Source organism: Balaenoptera musculus, chromosome 5 (assembly GCF_009873245.2).
Source record: "Balaenoptera musculus isolate JJ_BM4_2016_0621 chromosome 5, mBalMus1.pri.v3, whole genome shotgun sequence".
In the NCBI taxonomy this organism is placed as follows: domain Eukaryota; kingdom Metazoa; phylum Chordata; class Mammalia; order Artiodactyla; family Balaenopteridae; genus Balaenoptera; species Balaenoptera musculus.
Window position 1 is genome coordinate 54,352,125 of NC_045789.1, and position 14,508 is coordinate 54,366,632.

Genomic DNA, 14,508 nt, shown 5'->3' on the forward strand with positions numbered 1-14,508 from the left:
ATAAGCTGATTTATTTCTAATTTTATTTCTTATGATTTGATTTTTATCAAAGAGTGTTATTTGAGTTGACTTAAATTTGTAACTCTGATTCATGAGTTAGTTTAAAAGGTTATAAAATTCAGTATTATCATGTTTGACAAGTCAAATGTGGGATTAAATTGTAGATTTTTTTTTTAATTGTAGATTTTTTGTTTTATGCAGCAAATAAGTATACTATTAATATTTTGTAAGAAAAAAACTTTTGGCAGTTTTAGGATAAAAATGACCATTAAGGTAGATATATTAGATATAAATGCACAAATTTTGTGGTTTATCTTTTTTTCTTAAGTGGACCTTCTAGGCTCAAGAATTATTTAACGTCTGAAATGAGTAATTCAGATGTGGATGATAATGAAGTTCAGGAAAGTTCGAGTAAGTTATGATTTATTTTCTACTGTCTTGATTTTTATAGTGTTATGCATGTGGAGTAAGGTGTGCTATGTTTTATTTAAATTATCACCAGTGACATTTTTGTGGCAAATATGTATTGAGTACCTACCCTTAAGAGCCTTACTTTATGGTTAGAGATTTCTAAGACCTTATACCTGGGTGAGAGAGGGAGGGAGGGAGAAGAGAGAGAGGGAGAAAGAATGAGAGAGATGAATGACCGTCCTTTCTTTGAAGTAGGGCATAATAATATAATTGGCACTTAAGACACATACTACAGTATTTTAAAGCTGATAAGGGTATAAATGAAGCAAGATTAGACATATATTGATGATTACTGAAACTAAGTGTTGAAGTTTTTAAAATGCCTCTTAATAGAGAGTTTTATAATTTTTTATGTCCCTGAAGAATGTGCTTGAAATATAATCTCTTATACTGTTTTTTTCTTTCCTAATTCACTAATTTTTTTTCCATTTAAGTAGTTTCTTCCCCTTGTGTTTAGATTTACTTTATTATTTTTCTCCTGTAAGTGGAATGCTTTTTATATTTATTTTTCTGCTTTTTATTTGGTAAAGAAAAAGCTGAATTTTCTGGAGTATAGTTTTAGTTTAAAATTAAAGGTCTTTTTTTTCAATAGAGTGTTCTTATTGTTGTACACTCTGAATTATATTGGTGATTTTTCTTTGACCCAGGTGTTATTTAAAAGAGTACATTAGTCAAGAGTTTGGTCTCCAGAGTCAGGAACCTGGGATTGAATCTAGCTTTACCACTTATTAGCTATGTTATCTTGAGTAAGAAATTTCAGTGTTCTTAGCTTCAACTTCCTTATTGGTAAACTGGCGATATCAATTCTAATTGCATAGATTGATACAAAGATGAATACACATTCTTTGCTTAGTTTTAATACCCGGTATATGTTAGTTATGCACTGTTGGCTGTTATCCTAAGAAGTTGTGTTTTGTTTTGTTCTTTTGTTAATAATTTATAGTTTCATTTCATTGTTCTTGATAACTTTGCCCTGTATTATTAATTCTTTGAATTTTCTTTGTGTTCTAGAGTATGCTTAAAACACATAAAATTCATGGAAGAATTTTATAATTCTTCCATGGATGCTTGAAAAAGAGAATATTACTTTTTGTGTACAGATATGGATTAAAAATATATATACACTCATTTTGTTAATGTAAGTGGGTATATGTTTTTAATATACTTTGAATATTTATGAAATTCTTAAATATTTATGGAATATTATGGAATACTTACTGTGCATTCTTCTAAGGGAAAAAGATATCAAAACTTGTGGTTTGTTGGATGTTGAGAGTAGAAAAATAAAGCAGGGATTTTTAGAGTGGGAAATGGGAGTTACATTTTTAGGTAGATGGGCAGAAAAGGTCTTACTGAAGAAGTGATAATTTGAGCAAAGATATGAGAGAGGTGAGAAATCAAATCATGCAGCTGTATGGGGAAATAGTGCCTCATGCAGAGGGAAGATAAGGGCAAAGGTTTTGATCAAGAAACACCAAGGAGGCTGGGAAGGCTGGAGTTGAGGAAGAGAGGGAGAGGGTAGTAGGAGATGATGTCACAGAGCTAACAAGAATGAAAGATCATATAGGATGTTAAAGGCTACTATAAGGATTTCGGGCTTTACTGAGAGAGATGGGAAGCCATTGGAGGATTTTGAGCAGAGGAGAGACATGACTAACCTATAAACAGAATCATTGCGGCTGCTGTAGAATACACATTAGGGGTGGACTGGTAAGTTTGAAGGGGGCAGGTGAAAGGTTGGAAGCAGGGAGACCAGTTGGCGAGACATTAGTAATCCCTTTGTGAGGTGGTAGCTTGGACTAGGGGGTTAGCAGCGGAAGGTGGAGAGCAGTAGTAGGATTTTGTGTTTTTTTGTTGGTAGAGTCAACATGATTTCTTGATGGATGGGATGTAGGGTGTAAAAGAAAGTGAGGTGTCAAGGATAATGGACTTTAAAGTTTTTGGCCTGAGCACCTGGAAGAATGGCGTTGTCATTTCTTGATTTGGAGACTACTAGAGAAGGGCAGATTTGGGGGAAAAGAACAGAATCTTAGATTTGGACATTCTGTGTTTCATATTATTCTTATCCTTTGTATCCTTATCGTTTGTGAGGTCTGTTAAGGACTGCCAGAGTTGAAGTAAAGTGTTTGCTTTGCAGTGGTCTGTCTCTCCTATTTCCTGCAGTCTTTACTATGTACATTTCAGCGCTCTTACTGAGCATGTAAGTTTGCATATGGAATGTACCTGTTTTGGTCAAATTTATCTTCTTGATCATGTTACAACGCTTTTACTTTGTAGTCTTTTTTTGTCTAATATTAACATTGTGACTCCCTGCTTTCTTTTGGTTTGTTGTTGTTTCTTATATTTCTTTTCTTCCTTTTACTTAACCTTTTTTTACCAAACTAAAGCAGAGTGGCTTCAAACAGCATGATTGAATTTTTATTTTTGATTTGCTCTGTTAGTATTTTTTTCCTTTAATAAATGTTTAACAGATATGCTTTGTTACTTCTTTGTAAAGTTGGTAGATAGTCTCACATATGCTAGCAAGGACTCAGGAACTTTCTTTTTTATCACAATGAACAACTAGTCAAATAGTAAAAGTCTTTTGAGTCACAATCTTTTTTTCCTTTAAACTATTTGGCTATTGCTCTTTTATCTCATGGTAGCTAATGCTTATGAGTAGATATTGTAAGCCAGCCTTACTTCTTTTTTCCTTTGTAAATAACCTGTTTCTTCCATTTTCATGCTTATTAGGCTTTGTTAGTCTTTGAAATTCTGGAGTTGTCTCTGTGTTTTGCTTTGTTTTGTTTTATACTTTTCTGGGAAATAATTTTAAATTTACTCAAATACCATATCCCCTTCATCCAGTTTCCATAATTGTCAACATTTTACAATATTTGTTTCATTTCCCTCCCTGCCGTCTCTACATAAATGTTTATACATGTTTGTTAGTCTTTTTTTTTGACTGTTCGAGTGGAAGTCGCATACATATTATTATGTGTGAGTATGTGCAGACATGATGCAAGACAAGAACATAATCACTCTTCATCCATCCACGTCAGGAAATCAGCATTAATATAACACTAGTCTTCCTTCACTGACTCCATGCAGATTTCACCAGCAGTTCCATCAGTGTTCCTTTTTCTCTCTGGTTCAGGATCCAATCTAGGATCATGGATTGTGTTTGGGTCTCATGTCCCTTCAGTTTCCTTCAGTAAGGAATAGTTCTTTAGTCTTCTTCTAACTTTCCTGACCTTGACACTTTTTTAAAGAGTACAAGCTTTTCATTCTTTAGAATGACCTTCAACCTGGGTGTCTCTAATATTTCCTCATGATCAGATGCGAGCCATGCATATTTGACAGAAATACTACAGAGATGATGCTGTGTTCTTTGTGCATCACATTAGGAGGCACACAGTGCTGACTCATCTTCTACTAGTGATTTTATTTATTTATTTATTTAATTTTAAAATAAATTTATTTTATTTATTTATTTTTGGCTGTGTTGGGTCTTTGTTGCTGTGTGCTAGCTTTCTCTAGTTGCAGCGAGTGGAAGCTACTCTTCATTGCGGTGTGCAGGCTTCTCATTGCGGTGGCTTCTCTTGTTTCAGAGCATGGGCTCTAGGTGTGTGGGCTTCAGTAGCTGTGGCACACAGGCTTAGTTGCCCCGCGGCATGTGGGATCTTCCCAGACCAGGGCTCGAACCAGTGTCCCCTGCATTGGCAGGTGGATTCTTAACCACTGTGTCACCAGGGAAGCCCCTCTACTAGTGATTTTAATCTTCATCACCTGTTCAAGTTATTGTCTGCCAGGTTTCTCCACTCAGGGTTTTTCTCTTTGGTAATTGATAAGTATTTTGTGGAACGATATCCTATTTTAATAACTTGTTCCTTTTCAAACCTCTGCACCAATATTAGCATCTTTTGAATATTCCCACCTGAATCCACTAATGGTGGTACCAAATTACTATTTTCTATTTCCCTAATTTCTTCTCTATTAATTAGTTGGCATTCTATAAGAAATAGTTTTACTTACTCCTTCCCCATTTATTTATTCATTATTCATTTATCTATATTATTATGGACTACTACTGGGTTCCTATTTTATTCACTGGGTTATAATCTTTATCATTTATTCTGATACTCAAATTGTGCCAGATTTGGCCAGGAGGAGATATCCTTTCAACTGGTTCCTGAGACCTTTTGTCATGTTTCTGTCATTTTTTGAATACTGTCTTATTTTTTGGCAGAAGATGTTCTAGGCTCCTTCCCCTGCCCCTACTCTGGAATCAGTTATTTCTCCAAAGGAACCTAGTGGAGGGATGACATTTAGAAACTTAGATCCGGGTGCTTGGTGTACTCATTGTTACTGGGATGTCACTGCTTTTAGGTTCTCTCAGTGGGCTGAGATAGGAAATAGATAAACACACACATACATATATATGTGCACTGTACATACACAAGCATCTGTATCTTCTTTCTGTACTTATTCAGGCATCCCTTGCTTTATTGCTCTTTGCTTTAATGTGTGTCACAGATTTTGCATTTTTTACAAATTGAAGTTTTGTGGCAGGCAGCCCTGATCAAACAAGTCACTTGGCACCATTTTCCAATGGCATTTGCTCACTTAGTATCTCTGTGTCACATTTTGGTAATTCACACAATATTTCGTTATTATTATATTATGGTAATCTGTGATCAGTGATCTTTGTTACTATTGTAAAAAAAATTACGACTTGCAGAAGGCGCAGATGATATGTAACATTTTTTAGCATAAAGTATTTAAGATACATTGATTTTTAGGCATAATGCTTTTGCACACTTAACAGACTATAGTGTAAACATAACTTTTATATGTATTGGGAAACAAAAATATTCATGTGACTCACTTTATTGCCAAACTTGTTTTATTGCAGTGGTCTGGAACCAAACTCTCAATATCTCTGAGTTGTGTCTGTATTTAGAAACCATGAGTTCACATCGGTACCTCCAACTCCAGTCCAACATGTTCGACTTTCCCTTTTTCATTTTAATAAACCCTTTCTCAAGGATAGTGAGAAGCCTGGCTCCCATTATCCTCAGTATATTTACTCATTTGCTTTGTTCCTTCTCTCGGCTCCAACAGTTCCCTCCAGAGCCCACTGCTATAGGAAAATTTCCAAGAACGACTAGCCCTCTACTTGTTACAGTGGGAAGTACAAGGGAAATTGTATTTTTTTTTTTTTTTGGAATAGCTTTATTGGGATGTACTTCACATACCATAAAATTAACCCATTTATAGTATATAATTCACTACTTTATAATTATCACCACAGTAAACTTTAGAATAATTTCATGATCCCAAAAAAGAAACCTTCTACTCTTTAGCTGAGAGTGTAATGAAAACTTAGACCTGCTTTTCAGGAAATGTATATTACACACAAAATTGTATCAAAAATCTAAGGTGGTTCATGGATATTAAGTGTTCTAGTTTCATATTGCTGCATAACTTACCATCCCAAACTTAGTGGCTTAATACAACAGTCGATTTATCTCTTATGGTTCTGTGGGTTGACTTAGCTTATTAGCTGGGCAGTTCTCATTTTGGCTTTCTCATGCATTTGTAGTTAGATGCAAGCCGCTGGGGCTGGAGTCTTTTGAAATATCAGCTGGACTGGAAATCCACGGTGACTTATTTACTCATATATTTGGTACCCTGCCAGGGTGGCTGAAATAATTGGGGGCTGGCCAGGCATCTCTTTTCCTCCACATGGCCTTTCCACTTGGTTATCTTGGGTTTCCTCACAGCATGGCAGTCTTGGGGTAATCAGTCTTCATAATGATGGCTTTCTTTCCTCAGACTGAAGTTCCAAGAGATCCAGGTGGCACCTGCATGTCTTCTGAGGAATTAGCTTTCAAAGTCCCAGAATGTCATTTCTGCGCATTCCATTAGTCAAGCAACTCACTAAGGCCAGTGGTGATTCAAGGAGAAGGCAATTAAACTTTGCCTCTTGATAAAGAACAGCGTTTGTGCATAGGAAGGGAAAGAATTGATGGTTGCTATGTTTAGATGCTATTTATCACACTAAAGTTGAGAACTCTTGACCTAATTGTCACACTGCTAAGTAAATTCAGTACAGTTGCACTATTTACAACTTTAAGAATCATAGATTACATTATCAACACAGTAATTATTCATTATCACACCTTGCATTTTTATCCACCAGTGGCTTATTTCACTTAAAGTTCACAAGCAATAGAAAACCTGTTTGTTTTTTGTTACTTGTAACTGTTATCGTCGTCAGTTATACTCACTGTAGCAAAATCTAGAGACATACTGTTTTTCACTAGCCTTCATTTCTCAGCAGTGAAAAGCAAAGGGAGTAATAAAATGTATTGTCAGGTTGACATGAATGGATAAAGAAGATGTGGCACATGTATACAATGGAATATTACTCAGCCATAAAAAGAAACGAAATTGAGTTATTTGTGGTGAGGTGGATGGACCTAGAGTCTGTCCTACAGAGTGAAGTAAGTCAGAAAGAGAGAAACAAATACCGTATGCTAACACATATACATTGAATCTAAAAAAAAAAATGGTTCTGATAAACCTAGGGGCAGGACAGGAATAAAGACACAGACGTAGAGAATGGACTTGAGGATATAGGGAGGGAGAAGGGTAAGCTGGGATGAAGTGAGAGAGTAACATTGACATATATATACTACGAAATGTAAAATAGATAGCTAGTGGGAAGCAGCTGCATAGCACAGCGAGATCAGCTCAGTGCTTTTTGACCACCTAGATGTGTGGGATAAGGAGGGTGGGAGGCAGACACAAGAGGGAGAGGATATGGGGATATATGTATGCATATAGCTGACTCACTTTGTTATATAGCAGAAACTAACACAACATTGTAAAGCAATTATACTCCAATAAAGATGTTATAAAAAAAAAAAGGAGTATGTATCCAAGTAAAGAACTATTATTTTCTAAGAAAAAAAAATGTATTGTCAGGTTGAATTTTATTTTAAAATATTTATACTGAAGTTGACCGAGTAACACACTTTAACTCAACGTGAAATTAGCGGCCATTGCTCATGATATTGCTTCTGCAATTTGCAGATGATTCAAGAGTAAAAAGGTCTAACTCAACGCCAGAGAACAAGGTGCATCACAAATTAGGTAAGATTACTTTTCTCTTAATATTTTCATATTATAAAACCTTTATTTCTAAATATAACTTAATTTTTTCTCAGGCAGGGGGAAAATATTATTTGGATTAATTGTTAGAGAAAGTAAAACTTGTATTTAGTTTTCATGAATTTCATGGTAAATCATCACAGGCCACTGAGTTTCTTTATTGTCCATTTATGAAGCCTGTAATCCTCTCACTCATTGCTCTATAGTAGGGAGCTGATAAGCTAAGAAGCTAGGGTGGAGAATTCTATAAAATGTAACTGCTAGGTAGATGGCATCCCTGACAACTTCTCCCGTTTTTTCCAGTTCACACCTAAACAAAGCAGTAACTAGGATAAGTAAGCTGGGAGCTAAGGAACCCACGGAGAGGCTCACATGAGGATTAAAACTATGGTTTTCAAAAAGATGTTTGCCGGTCAAGATTCATGGGACCTCTCACCTTTGTGGAACTGGAGTGACTTTTTATTTCTCTCCCTATACTTGAGGCTTCTACACTTGTACCTGAAGAGAACCTGTAGGAATGAAGCTTTTTCTAATTGCTTCAACCAAAACCTCACATCTTGTCAGTTAGTACTTTGTAGACCCATGTGAAGAGAGACTGCTATACTTCTAGGTGCTTAATGCTTGTCTTGGAGTGGAATATGCCTAGAGTCAGAGTAGGCAAAGAGAAATAAAAGTGTCCCTGAGCAGGGGCTCCAGCAACCCAAGAGAGCAAAATCAAGAATTATGCCTAGCAACAGTAGGCAGCTTCTGGTGTGCTAGAACCGTTGTAGTAGATGGATAACAGTTTTAACAATGAAGGAAATATGAGTACTGTCAGAGATCTAGTTATATCATAGAAGGCTTTCTGGTTGCTAAAGCATAATTTTTCAGTTTAAAAAGTCAGTACATGAACTGAAAGTAAAGATATTTTCTGTTGAGAGCTGAATTAGTAGCTGGTATTGACATTGAAGAAATTCATCAGAACAGAAATATAAAAAAAGATGGAAACGATGAAGAAAAAAATACACAGTGGAAATAACATGGAGACAGCAGATAAAACATGCAAATAACAGGATTTCCAGAAAAAAGAAACAGATGGAGGAATGAAAACAGTTAAAGAAAGTACTAGTTAAAACTTCCCTGGAATAAAGATAGGCTTGATCTGCAATTTGAGAAAGTTTACCAACTGCCAGAGAGAATTAATGAAAAAGATACATCTCTAAACATAAGTGAATAAAATTCCTGAATTTCAAGGATAGAGGAAAGCTTCCAGACAGAAAAGTTACATATAAAGGAGGAAAAAAAAAAAAAAAAAAAACCTGACTACCACAACTCATGTATGTAACTCTGGAAGAATAAAATAATATATATAGCCTACTTTCAGAAATGTATTACAGAGGCGGGCGTGGTCAAGATGGCATACTAGGAGCATGTGGAATTCATGTCTCCTCACAACTAGGGCACCTACCAGGCACTGGTGGGGGACCACGGACACCTAAGGGGACAGGATGAACCCCCAGCGACTGGTTGTTTCGATTATAGTTTTATTTTTCCTGATATATTTTTTATCTTTCTAATTTTATTTTGTTTTTTATTCTTTGATATTGTACTGCTCCTTTTTTCTTTCTTTCTTTTTTTTTTATATGCACCAGGAAGCTTGTGGGATCTTGGTCATCAGGCCAGAGGTCATGCCCGAGCTCCTGTGGTGGGAGCTGCAAGTCAAAATCGCTGGACTAACAGAGAACCTCAGCCCCCACGGAATATCAGTCGGAGTGAGGCATCCCAGAGGTCCTCATCTCAGCACCAAGACCTGGCTCTATCCAACTGCCTGCAAACTCCAGTGCTGGACGTCTCAGGCCAAACAACCAGTAAGACAGGAATACAGCCCCACCCATCAAAAAAAAAAAACGACAAAAAAGTATGTTACAGATGTAGGAGCAAGGTAAAAACCCACCAAACCAAACAAATGAAGAGGAAATAGGCAGTCTACCTGAAAAAGAATTCAGAGTAATGATAGTAAAGATGATCTAAAATCTTGGAAACAGAATGGAGAAAATGCAAGAAACATTTAACAAGGATCTAGAAGAACTAAAGAGCAAACAAACAGTGACGAACAACACAATTACTGAAATTAAAAATACTGTAGAAGGAATCAGTAGCAGAATAACTGAGACAGAAAAACAGACAAGTGAGCTAGAAGATAAAATGGTGGAAATAACTGTCAGCATAATAAAGAAAAAAGAATGAAAAGAATTGAGGACAGTCTCAGAGACCTCTGGGACAACATTAAACACACCAACATTCAAATTATAGGGGTCCCAGAAGAAGAAGAGAAAAAGAAAGGGTCTGAGAAAATATTTTAAGAGACTATAGTTGTAAACTTCCCTAACATGAGAAAGGAAATAGTCAATCAAGTCCAGGAAGCACAGAGAGTACCATACAGGATAAACCCAAAGAGAAACACGCCAAGACACATATTAAACTATCAAAAATTAAATACAAAGAAAAAGTATTAAAAGCAGCAAGGGAAAAGCAGCAAATAACATACAAGGGAATCCCCATAAAGTTAATAGCTGATCTTTCAGCAGAAACTCTGCAAGCCAGAAGGGAGTGGCAAGACATATTTAAAGTGATGAAAGGGAAAAACCTACAACCGAGATTACTCTACCCAGCAAGGATCTAATTCAGATTCGATGGAGAAATTAAAACCTTTACAGCTAAGCAAAAGTTACGAGAATTCAGCACCACCAAACCAGCTTTACAACAAATGCTAAAGGAACTTCTCTAGGCAGGAAACACAAGAGAAGGAAAAGACCTACAAAACCCCACAACAATTAAGAAAATGGTCATAGGAACATACATATCGATAATTACCTTAAATGTAAATGGATTAAATGCTCCCACCAAAAGACACAGACTGGCTGAATGGATACAAAAACAATACCCATGTATATGCTGTCTACAAGAGACCCACTTCAGACCTATGGACACATACAGACAAAGTGAGGGGATGGAAAAAGATATTCCATGCAAATGGAAATCAAAGGAAAGCTGGAGTAGCAATTCTCATATCAAAATAGACTTCAAAATAAAGACTATTACAGGAGACAAAGAAGGACACTACAGAATGATCAAGGCATCAATCCAAGAAGAAGATAAAACAGTTGTAACTATATATGCACCCAACATAGGAGCTCCTCAATACATAAGGCAAATGCTAACAGCCATAAAAGGGGAAATTGACAGTAACACAATCATAGTAGGGGACTTTAACACCCCACTTTCACCAATGGACAGATTATCCAAAATGAAAATAAATAAGGAAACAGAAGCTTTAAATGACACAATAAACAAGATTGACTTAATTGATATTTATAGGACATTCCATCCAAAAACAACAGAATACACTTTCTTCTCAAGTGCTCATGGAACATTCTCCAGGATAGACCATATGTTGGGTCACAAATCAAGCCTTGGTAAATTTAAGAAAATTGAAATTGTATCAAGTATCTTTTCTCATCACAAGGCTGTGAGACTAGATATCATTTACAGGGAAAAAAACTGTAAAATATACAAACACATGGAGGCTAAACAATACGCTAAATAACCAAGAGGTCACTGAAGAAATCAAAGAGGAAATCAAAAAATACCTAGAAACAAATGACAATGGAAACACGATGACCCAAAACCTGTGAGATGCAGTAAAAGCAGTTCTATGAGGGAAGTTTATAGCAATACAATCCTACCTCAAGAAACAAGAAACATCTTAAATAAACAACCTAACCTTACACCTAAAGCAATTAGAGAAAGAAGGACAAAAAAACCCAAAGTTAGCAGAAGGAAAGAATTCATAAAGATCAGATCAGAAATAAGTGAAAAAGAAATGAAGGAAACGATAGCAAAGATCAATAAAACTAAAAGCTGGTTCTTTGAGAAGATAAACAAAATTGATAAACCGTTAGCTAGACTTACGAAGAAAAAAGGGAGAAGACTCAAATCAACAGAATTAGGAATGAAAACGGAGAAGTAACAGCTGACACTGCAGAAATACAAAGGATCATGAGAGATTACTACAAGCAACTCTGTGCCAATAAAATGGACAACCTGGAAGAAATGGACACATTCTTAGAAAAGTACAGCCTTCTGAAACTGAACCAGGAAGAAATAGAAAATATAAACAGAACAATCACAAGCACTGAAATTGAAACTGTGATTAACAATCTTCCAATAAACAGCCCAGAACCAGATGGATTCACAGGTAAATTATATCATTTAGATAAGAGCTAACACCCATCCTTCTCAGACTCTTCCAAAATATAGCAGAGGGAGGAATACTCCCAAACTCATTCTACAAAGCTACCGTCACCCTGATGCCAAAACCAAAGATGTCACAAAAAAAGAAAACTACAGGCCAATATCTCTGATGAACATAGATGCAAAGATCCTCAACAAAATACTAGCAAACAGAATCCAACAGCACATTAAAAGGATCATACACCATGATCAAGTGGGGTTTACCCCAGGAATGCAAGGATTCTTCAGTATACGCAAATCAATCAATGTGATACACCATATTAACAAACTGAATGATAAAAGCATGTGATCATCTCAATAGATGAAGAAAAAGCTTTTGACAAAATTAAACACCCATTTATGCAAAAACTCTCCGGAAAGTAGGCATAGAGGGAACCTACCTCAACATAATAAAAGCTATATATGACAAATCCACAGCCAACATCGTTCTCAATGGTGAAAAACTGAAAACATGTCCTCTAAGATCAGGAACAAGACAAGGTTGCCCACTCTCACCACTGTTATTCAACATAGTTTTGTAAGCTTTAGCCACAGCCATCAGAGAAGAAAAAGAAATAAAAGGAATCCAAAGCGGAAAAGAAGTAGTAAAACTGTCACTGTTTGCAGATGATATGATACTATACACAGAGAATCCTGAAGATGCTACCAGAAGACTACTAGAGCTAATCAATGAATTTGGTAGAGTAGCAAGATACAAAATTAATGCACAGAAATCTCCTGTTTTCCTAAACACTGATGATGAAAAATCTGAAAGAGAAGGAAACACTCCAATTTACCGTTGCAACAAAAAGAATAAAATACCTAGGAATAAACCTACCTAAGGATACAAAAGACCTGTATGCAGAAAAATATAAGACACTAATGAAAGAAATTAAAGATGATACAAACAGATGGAGAGATATATCATGTTCTTGGGTCGGAAGAATCAACATTGCGAAAATGACTATACTACGCAAAGCAGTCTACAGATTCAGTGCAATCCCTGTGAAACTACCAATGGCATTTTTCACAGAACCAGAACAAAATATTTCACAATTTGTATGGAAACACAAAAGACCCCGAATAGCCAAAGCAATCTTGAGAAAGAAAAACAGAGCTGGAGGAATCAGGCTCCCGGACTTCAGACTGCACTACAAAGGTACAGTAATCAAGGCAGTATGGTACTGGCACAAAAACAGAAATATAGATCAATGGAACAGGATAGAAGGCCCAGAGGTAAAGCCATGCACATATGGTCACCTTATCTTTGATAAAGGAGGCAAGAATATACAATGGAGAAAAGACAGCCTCTTCAATAAGTGGTGCTGGGAAAACTGGACAGCCTACGTGTAAAAGAATGATATTAGAACACTTCCTAACACCATACACAAAAATAAACTCAAAATGGATTACAGGCCTAAATGTAAGGCCAGACACTGTAAAACTCTTAGAGGAAAACATAGGCAGAACATTCCATGACAAAAATCACAGCAAGATCCTTTTTGACCCACCTCCTAGAGTAAAGGGAATGAAAACAAAAGTAAACAATTGGACCTAATGAAACTTAAAAGCTTTTGCACAGGGGGCTTCCCTGGTGGCGCAGTGGTTGAGAATCTGCCTGCCAATGCAGGGGACACGGGTTCGAGCCCTGGTCTGGGAAGATCCCACATGCCACGGAGCAACTGGGCCCGTGAGCCACAATTACTGAGCCTGCGCGTCTGGAGCCTGTGCTCCACAACAAGAGAGGCCACGATGGTGAGAGGCCCACGCACCGCGATGAAGAGTGGTCCCCACTTGCCGCAACTAGAGAAAGCCCTCGCGCAGAAACGAAGACTCAACACAGTCATAAATAAATAAATAAATATAAGCAGTCATTTAAAAAAAAAAAAAAAAAAAAAGCTTTTGCACAGCAAAGGAAACCATAAACCAGACGAAAAGACAATCCTAAGAATGGGAGAAAATATTTGCAAACGAAGCAACTGACAAAGGATTACTCTCCAAAATATACAAGCAGCTCATGCAGCTCAATATCAACAAAAAACCCAGTCCAAAAATGGGCAGAAGACCTAAATGGATATTTCTCCAAATAAGATATACAGATTGCCAACAAACACATGGAAAGATGCCCAACATCACTAATCATAGAGAAATGCAAATCAAAGCTACAATGAGATATCACCTCACACCAGTCAGAATGGCCATCATCACAAAATCTACAAACATAAAATGCTGGAGAGGGTGTGGAGAAAAGGGAACCCTCTTGCACTGTTGGTGGGAGTGTAAATTGATACAGCCACTATCGTGAACAGAATGGAGGTTCCTTAAAAAACTAAAAATAGAACTACCATATGACCCAGCAATCCCACTACTGGTCACATACCTGAGAAAACCACAATTCAAAAAGAGTCATGTACCAGTGTTCATTGCTGCATTATTTACAATAGCCAGGATATGGAAGCAACCTAAGTGTCCATCAAGAGATGAACGGATAAAGAAGATGTGGCATATATATATTTATATATATATGTACACACAATGGAATATTACTCAGCCATTAAAAAGAAATGAAATTGAGTTATTTGTAGTGAGGTGGATGGACTTAGAGTC

General features: G+C 36.5%; 1 protein-coding gene across 4 annotated transcripts in view; it reads left to right on the top strand.

The window, feature by feature from the left end:
* The window catches only part of CENPC (centromere protein C), a 92,905-nt gene that overhangs the window by 65,286 nt on the left and 13,111 nt on the right, over positions 1 to 14,508 (top strand). For 3 of the 4 annotated variants that reach the window (XM_036852709.1, XM_036852711.1, XM_036852712.1), the window contains exons 12-13: positions 329 to 411; positions 7,552 to 7,611. In XM_036852709.1, coding sequence (XP_036708604.1) covers positions 329 to 411; positions 7,552 to 7,611 — 143 coding nt within the window. The remainder of the gene's footprint in view (positions 1 to 328; positions 412 to 7,551; positions 7,612 to 14,508) is intronic. The other variant, XM_036852710.1, reaches the window with a different exon arrangement.